This window comes from Myotis brandtii, unplaced genomic scaffold (genome assembly GCF_000412655.1).
Source record: "Myotis brandtii unplaced genomic scaffold, ASM41265v1 scaffold194, whole genome shotgun sequence".
Lineage (NCBI taxonomy): Eukaryota > Metazoa > Chordata > Mammalia > Chiroptera > Vespertilionidae > Myotis > Myotis brandtii.
In genome coordinates this window covers 2,965,474-2,974,822 of record NW_005357232.1, presented here as the reverse complement: position 1 = coordinate 2,974,822, position 9,349 = coordinate 2,965,474, and the positions used below count along the sequence as shown (strand labels likewise).

Below are 9,349 nucleotides of genomic sequence, written 5' to 3'. Positions count from 1 at the left end.
CTAAATAGAATCTTTTCGAAAGAGGACACTCAGAAAGCCAAGAGACACATGAAAACATGCTCAAAGTCACTAATCATCTGAGAGATGCAAATCAAAACGACAATGAGGTTCCACCTTATACCTGTCAGAATGGCTATCATCAACAAATGACAAGTGCTGGAGAGGATGCGGAGGAAAAGGAACCCTCCTACACTGCTGGTGGGAATGCAGACTGGTGCAGCCATTGTGGAAAACAGTATGGAATTTCTTCAAAAATTTAAAAATGGAACTGCCATTTGATCCAGTAATTCCACTTCTAGGAATATATCCCAAGAAAACAGAAACACCAATTAGAAAGGATAGATGTACCCCTATGTTTATAGCAGCACAGTTTATAATAGCTAAGATTTGGAAACAACCTAAATGCCCATCAACTGATGAGTGGATTAGAAAACTATGGTACATCTACACAATGAAATACTATGCTGCTATAAAAAAGAAGGAATTCTTACCATTTGCAGCAGCATGGATGGAACTGGAGAGCATTATGCTAAGTGAAATAAGCCAGGAAGTAAAAGAAAAACACCACATGATCTCACTCATTTATAGATAATAAAGACCATTGTAACCTGATGAACGAAAGGTAGATACAGAGGCAGAGAAGCATGGAACAGACTGTCAAATTACAGCGGGAAGGCCAGGGAGGGTTGTGGGAGGGGGGAGGTAAGAGAACAACGGAAGGACTTGCATGCATGCATATAAGCATAACCAATGAACACAAGACACTGGGGCGGTGGGGTGAGGGCATGTGCCAGGGGGTAGGGGAGGCCGGGGGAAGGTCAATGGGGAGGGAAAAAAAGGAGACATATGTACTACTATCTGTAATACTTTAAACAATAAAATAAAATTAAAGAAGAATACTTGAACAGAAAAAAAAAGTAATGCCATGCCCTAGCTGGTATGATTCAATGGATAGAGCGTCAGCCTGCGGATTAAAGAGTCCCAGGTTCGATTCTGGTCAAGGGCACATGCCCAGGTTGCGGGCTCAATATTCAGTGGGGCCGTGCAAGAGGAAGCCAATCAATGATTCTCTGTCATCATTGGTGTTTCTCTCTCTCTCATTCTCCTTTCCTCTCTGAAATCAATAAAAATATAAAAAAATAATGCCAGGCCCGGCCAGTGTGACTCAGTGGTTGAGCATCAACCCATAAACCAGGTCACAATTCAATTCCCAGTCAGGGCACCTGCCTCGGTTTTGGGCTCAATCCCCAGTAAGGTGTGTGCAGGATGCAGCCAATCAATGATTCTCTCTCATCAATGATGTTTCTTTATCTCTCTCCCTCTCCCCTTCTCTCTCTGAAATCAATAAAAACATATTTTGAAAAAGTAATGTCAGTTCATGAAAAATTATCATATGCCTCTTGGAATTCTTGGAGAGTTTCTTTTTTTAAATTTCTTTATTGATTAAGTTATTACATATGTATTCTTATCCCCACATTACCCCCCATCTCCTCCACTCATGCCCTCACCCCCCTGGTGTCTGTATCCATTGGTTAGGCCTATATGCTTGCATATAAGTCTTTTGGTTGATCTCTCCCCCTTCCCCCCACTCTCCCCTACCTTCCCTCTGCGGTTTGACGGTCTGATGGACACTGTTTCTTTATCGACTGAGCATCTTGTGTCTTATCTCACAAGGATGGCGAAGAAGGTTCCACAAAAATTCTCCTTTCTATGGGGTAAGGCTACTGCAATATCTAAGGTCCAGGCACTAATAACACAGTTTTCATAAGTTTTAATAAAGGGTTTAAGATATGCTTCTATTATTCTACCAAGAAAAGACCCTAATTTAATTAGCTAACTGAAATGTGTGGCCCTCAAACTTGGCCCCACATGGGAATTTCTAGGGAGCTTTAAAACACACTGGTAGCTGAGTCCTACCTCAAGATACTCTGATGTAATTGGTCTGAGATGGGATAGGGATCAGTATTTTTAGAGGGTCTTCAAGTGATTTTAATGCCCATCTACAGTTGAGAATCCCCTGTTATAAAATATAGAGGGAAGACTGTCATATTCCCTCTATAGTTTTAAAAAAAGGTTGTCTTCATCTACTATCCAGGTTCTGGCTACTTATACACTCACATATAGACGCTGCTTCTAACTGCAAGCAAATGATTTCCCACAGACAGTCATCAACCAAACATACTGTATTAGTTTCCTAGGGCTGCTATTACAAAGTACCACAAACTGGGGGGCTTAAAACAACTGAAATGTATTGCCTCACAGGTCTGGAAGCTAAAAATCCAGATGTCTGCTAGGCTATAAGAGAGAATCATTCCACACCTCTTCTAGCTTTCGGTGTTTTCTGCCAATCATAGGTGTTCCTTGGCTTGTAGATGCATCACTCCAGGGACAAGGTTATCATCTCCCCGTGCCTCCATTAGAGTTCCCTCTATGCATGTGTCTCTGTGTCCAAATTTCCATGCTAATGGCTTCATTTGATTACCTCTGTAAAGACCGTATTTTCAAATAAGGTCAAATTCTTAGGTACTAGAGGTTAGGACTTCAACGTATCTTTTTTTGAGGGACACAATTCATCTCACAACACTAACCAACTATTGTATATGCCAGGAACACTGTTCCAAAGCAGACATAGCTCTCATGGAAATTCAGCATTTCCTACAATTATGAATATAGGTAACAAACTACACTAGTGGTACTGGTGGTTCTTAAGAATTTGTACCCATAGACACTATTGGTATTTTCATGTCACATTTCAGTACTTTCAGTTATCCCCAAAATACCATTCACAGTCTTCATTACTTTGAAATTACAGTTGTTCATAGCCTTACTGTTCATAGCCTTACTGTTAATTTAATTCATACATTAAATCTAGTTAGGGATTTAATGTATGAATAATGACTTATGTATATACTATATACCAGAAGATAATACTTTCATAATTGTATTTCAGTAAAACTGATTTTGATTTATTGCATTTTATGCACTTAACATTATTCTGAAAGGAAGGTCAAAGTTTTAAAAATCTATCAATAACCTACAGCCCCAGTTAGTGAGTTCTTGCATTTCAGACTTGAGGTTTTTGTCTTTTTCTCAATCTCAGTATCAAAGCATATACAGAAATTTGTACATCATTTTTCAAATCTTTTTTAAAAATCATGATCCACTGTGAGGTTATATATTTTATACATAGCCCCATACACAATCTTAGTGCTCTTTTTCTCTCTCTCTCTCATGCAACACAAAACTGAAACAAAAGTATCACAAAACAGTATTTACCCTTCCTATAAGAGATGCACCCTGCCATTTATATTTTATTTCTTTTCATTAAAAATGCCAGTGTGATCTACTGAATTAACTTCACAACTACTCTTGTAGCATCCTATCTAATAAAGAGGGAATATGCTAATTGACCCTCACACCATCACAAAGATGGAGGCGCCCACAGCCAATAAGGAGGGAATATGCTAATTGACTGTCCTGCCCTCAAAGATGGCGGCGCCCACAGCCAATAAAGGAATATTCTAATTGACTGTCATGCTCTCAAAGATGGCGACGCCCAGTCCCCTCAGCCCCCCAGCTGCCCAGGGCTGCCCAAGGCTCAGGTAACCAGGACCGGCCGAGGCGCAGGTAACCAGGGCCGGCTGAGGCTTGCACTGCCGGCAGTGGCAGCAGCAGAGGTGTGATGGGGCGTCACCTTCCCCTGATTGCCAGGTTGCCTCCCACCCCTGAGGGCTCCTGGACTGTGAGAGGGGGCAGGCCTGGCTGAGGGACCTCCCCCTCCAGTGCATGAATTTTCATGCACCAGGCCTCTAGTAAATTAAATAAAGCTTAAAAACCCTTTAGTGGCATTCCTTTAGAAACTTCTCATATCCTATATAATAAAAGCCTAATATGCAAATTGTCCCCTCAGGTGGTTGTTCGACCTAGAGTTCGACTGGAAGATTAGGAGTTCAACCACTAGCTATGACATGTGCTGACCACGAGGGGGCAGCACAAAACATGGTAGGCATCGGCAATGCGGCACTGGCAGTGGAGGCACTGCCAGCCCCGATGGGCCCCGACGAGAACGGGACTGTGGCAGGATGGTGGAGCAGGTAAGTGGGCGGCGCCAGGCCCTGGGGGCACGAGCTGGGGCTGTGAGCCCGGGGGTGCGAGCTGGGGCCTAATCCCCGCAGGCCACCCTGAGGGACCCCACCCCTGCATGAATTCGTGCATCTGGCCTCTAGTTAGATTGTAATAGGTGAAAGGCTGTTATTACTGATATTCATGTACTACTTTGAAAGTACATGTCGTCATTTTAGAGGTGGAATACAGGTGAGTCAATAGTTCGACAGCTGACCAGGCTCCATTTAGACAACTGGTTATGAGCTATATAAGTTTGATAAATTTGATGGGAGTCTAAACTTAAACCTTACCAAATGCAGGAAGGAAAAGAGGTAAAATAATGAACATGTTTTGACAGAATAATTTTAAAATTACAAAAAATGCTTTAAGTGCATTATGTTTAATTTCATTCAGGTATTTGCTCATTCACCACTGTAAAATTGGGTACAAGCATTTCCCAAACCAACATTCACTTATGACCAGGCTAAAAAGAATTTTACCTGTAATAAACGCGAAGTGTCTGGATTTCTTCCTCCAGTTTTTTGTACTGTTGAACTGCAGTTTCTCTGGCTTGTTGCATGGCTAACAACTTTGCCTGCAAGCAATCAAATATTTTAAGAAATTTAAAATTAGTTTGATATGTTAAAATACAGTACCATAGTATGAATAGGAGTTTTAAATTTATGATAGTTCTAAACCTATCAGTATTTTTAGGAGTGTTTAATAATTTTATACAAAATAATCCAATTATATCAATAACAGAAATACTGCGGACTTGAACCTATTAAAAATATACCAACTTTTCTCATTCCTAAACTTCAACCTTATTCATCTGTATCATCAGATATATGCCCTTCTGCAATGTTTAACTTTAACACAGAATTCAGAATGTGGAACAGGGGTTCAGAGCACTATCAAGAGTTGAGATAAGCACACTGGGTATTTCAGATACAAATTTAATGTGGCTCCACTGCCTGATCAGACTAGATTTTCTTTTAACTTTATTAATAGTAAAACTCAGAAAATTCTAAGTATGTTGTTAAGCCATCTTTGATATTTAACATTAAAAAACGCACACACAAGACTGATTCCTACAGATATGATTTAACCTTTTCCATTCTTTTTCTGCAGGAAAAAAGTCTCTAAAGGGAGAATGGGAGCAATCCTGAATATTAGAGATATTTTATTCAAGAAATGCTATTGTTCCTCTCTGCCTATAAAATTCAAACTAAAGGTTCTGGAATCAGTATTTCTAAAGGGCTCAAACTAGTAATTTTAAAAGAATTGCCACCTTCCAATCATCATTCCTATTGGATTTCAGGCATAGCCAAAATGTTCTCAATGTAACTTTTAAAATATGGTACTGAAAAATCAGGTTTCAGTTTTGTTTACGTGGAGTTTAATTTGCATGAAAACAATGTCTTTCACTTTAAATGATGTTTGATAGATAGTACAGAGCAAATTATTATCACACATCCCACAAACTACACTAATGCAATAGAGGCAGAAATTCACTAATTTTGCTGAACTCATATGATTTACTGGAATTATTTTCTTACATAAGGATGAAGTCATAAGACAAATTGTGAAATCCTGATCATAGTGTAATATAAGTGATCACTAAACAATGCCACTTTTCTATTTTAATAAAGGAGAATTATAAAAACGTACAGCAGTATGGATCTTTGTGTATAAATTTAGGCACTAAATTAATTAATTTTTCTCTATCTGGGCTAGCAAATTCTAACAATTACCTCATACAATAGAATACTACTCAGCCATAAGAAAATATGAAATTCTGCCATTTGTGACAACATAGATGGACCATGAGAATGTTACAAAGTGAAATAAGTCATGCAGAAAAAGCTAAGAACCATATGATTTCACTCATATGTGGGCTATAAAACTGAAATTCATGGACACAAACAGCAATGTGATGGCTACCACAGGGAAGCGGGTGGGGAGGTGGTAGTGGGTCGAGGGACCTACTATGGTGAAGGAAGATGACTTGACTTTGGGTGGTGGACACACAGTGAAATATACAGATCTTATAACATACAAATCCATACCTGAAACCAATATGATCCTATTGACCAATGTCACACTAATAAATTTAATTAAAAATTAAATTTAAGATGTTTGAGCACTTGTTTTATGTTACATTCTAGAATCATAGATGAACCATTCTCAAAAATTATTAAAAAGCATTTAAAATAAAATAGGTGCCTGGTTCTTGATGCCAATAATTAACAACTTTGCCATCTTTCAGTATAATATAAAATGTGATTGAAATAGTAGCTTGGGAGACACAGATAACCACTGTGTCAGTGGCAAGTAAAAAAGATTCATACAAAAAAAGCACATATCATATTAAATTTACATGTATTTAAGGAATATCAATATTAGACAGGTAACAGACAATTTGCTAAATAAGTGTTACTTTAATTGATTATTCTGACTTTTTTTCTTTACCTGGTACTTCGAGGGAAAAAACACACAACCCAAAAATATAAACCCATGTTCTAGAAGGAAAATGCCATAATGAAGCTTCTGCTTAAGAAAGTTCTGCCATAAAAATAGAATCATGAAAACTTTATTTAAATTCCTAAGTTTTGGGTAATATTGAAAATTTCACTTTCCACATATAGTTAGTTATAAAGATTTGGTGTTGTGTTACAGCAATCAACTTAATTTATCAATTCCAAACATCTAATCTTCTGCCAAGGCACTGGAGACTGCCTTCAAAGCTATGATAAACTTTGTGGCGTTACAACCTCCTTCCTCTACCAGTATGTTTTTATCTGGCCACCACATCTTTTTTGGAGGGAAATGCCCTATGCCACAGTGATCTTGTTCAGTCCTGGGGGATGAACTCAGGTAGATATGATCCAGGTTGCTCTAAACCATTAGGCCTAAGGAGAAAATAATCCTGATGACATCCTTTGTGTCCTCGGATCCCTGAGGACCAAACAAATTCTCATCCATTTCTTGGACTTCCTGGGTACAGTAACCTTTTGTTTCTTTGCGTTTATGCTAGTTTGAGTTGGATTTATGTTATATGTAATGTAAGAAAATAAAACTACAAAAAATCTAATTTAAATGTGCTGCTTCTATTGCATTTTCTAATTTTATTAATAGTACATAATTCCAACACGTTACACATCAAAATAAATTTCATATCACCAACATTAAGAAAATTAACAAATCAGATATTTTTCCTGGTTTTGTGCCATTATATTTCCCATAATCTTTGGCAATTATTTTTATAAAAACTGCATGCATTCATTTATGTTTATACTCACATAAAAATACATGTAAAAAAACAAAATTCAAAAAGTATAAAAAAGATACAATGTTAAGTAAATCTTTCTGCCACCTCCAACTCTCAGAACTACAAATCCCCCTTGATATTATTAGTTGCCTGTTTGTTGTATATCCTTCCAGAGATGGTGTACACATATATGTATATTTGCAACTAAATATACCTATTTATAATATTGATGACATTCTTTACAATCATAAACCTTATTTTAAATTGAAAAATATTTTGCTGTTTTGCCTCCAAAAAAAATTCCTCCACCTCAGCACATGCATCACACTGACTAGTCACATTCCCTGCCTTCCATCCCACCACCAAACTGAAACACTTGCATGATTTGGGATCATCATTTTCAAATACACAGTTATGTACTGACAGATAATATATCTCACTGTTTACAGGTCTTTAAACATTATATAAAGATACTCTAAATATTTCACAGACAATTGCTTTTTTGGTCCGTATTATACTTCTATTATTCTTATTGATACAAGAATCCATTCTAATTATACTTATCTTTATACAATGTTCCCCTGGGCACCATTACAGTCAAAGCCCTCATGTTACACCCAACCCTGTCAACCACTTATGTGATTTTTATCCCTATAGTTTTGCTTTTTCTAGAATGTCAGATAAATGGATTCACATGGTAGGTAGCCTTTTGAATTTGACTTCTTTCACTTAACTTAATGCTTTTAAGATTTGTTTATATTATTACATGTATCAGTTCATTCTTTTATATCACTGAGTAGTACTCCATTGTATGGATATAACATAATTTGTATATCCATTCATCAATTGATGGACATTTGGGTTGCTTTCAGCTTTTGGAATTATTTAAAAAGCTGCTATAAACATCTTCATATAGGTAATTTTGTGGAAATATACCTTCGTTTCTCCTAAATAAATACCAAGGAGTGGAATTACTGACTTCTATGGTATATGTGCATATATAATACATATACTGTCTATATAATATATATGTACTTTATAGAGTTATATAGATTATAAACTGCCAAACTTGTTGCCTAAATTTATATAACTTTCAAGAATATGTGCTTAACTACTAGCAAGGCCACTTGTTGAATGCCTACTAAAGGAGGTCGGGCACTGTATCAAGTGTTTGAAATACATTATATAGTCTATCCTCACAGCTACACTATGAGACAATTCCTATCATTCCTATTTTACAGGTGATAAAATGAGACTCATGGACATTAAATCACATGTAAATATAACACAGCTAGTGACTAATACAACTGAAATACAAATTCAGGCCTGTTTGGTCCAAATACATTGTATTTGCCCTACACACACACACACACACACACACACACTATGTATACATATACATACAACCACATACCAGTACATATATATAAACATCTGTATATATATTTTAAATCAATCTATATTCTCAACAACATGACAGACAAGAAAAATTTTATTCAGTAATTTGAAACACAAAACAAATCTGCGGGTTGACAAGAACCTGGTTAATTTATAACCGTCACAACCACAATGGCAGGGAAAAGGACAAGCAGAGATGTACCAGATACTCTTGAGTATGCCACCTATTTATTTATTTATTTATTTATTTATCTACACTAATAAAAGAGAAACATGGTAATTAGCGTACGACCGCTACCCTTCCCATTGGCTAATCAGCATATCCTTATGCAAATTAACTGTCAGCCAAGATGGCGGCCAGCAGCCATGCACTGAAGCGAGCAGGAAGGCTTGCTTGCTCCACTGACGGCGACTCCAACGTTCCCCGCCTGCCGCTGCCGGCCTCTCAGCTGCAACTCTAAGCAACTATGTACTATGTTGCAAATAAGAAGCTAAACAAAACCCCAGAAACCAGCCGGACTGAAAGCCAGCCGGACCGCAACATTGTATCGATGTTTTCAGCAGCGAGGCCTCAGA

General features: G+C 37.5%; 1 protein-coding gene across 5 annotated transcripts in view; it reads right to left on the bottom strand.

The window, feature by feature from the left end:
• MIPOL1 (mirror-image polydactyly 1) overlaps positions 1-9,349 on the bottom strand; it is a 328,064-nt gene that overhangs the window by 127,828 nt on the left and 190,887 nt on the right. For all 5 annotated transcript variants that reach the window (XM_005864977.2, XM_014538619.1, XM_014538613.1 and 2 more), the window contains one exon: positions 4,605-4,699. In XM_005864977.2, the coding sequence (XP_005865039.1) occupies positions 4,605-4,699 (95 nt within the window). The remainder of the gene's footprint in view (positions 1-4,604; positions 4,700-9,349) is intronic.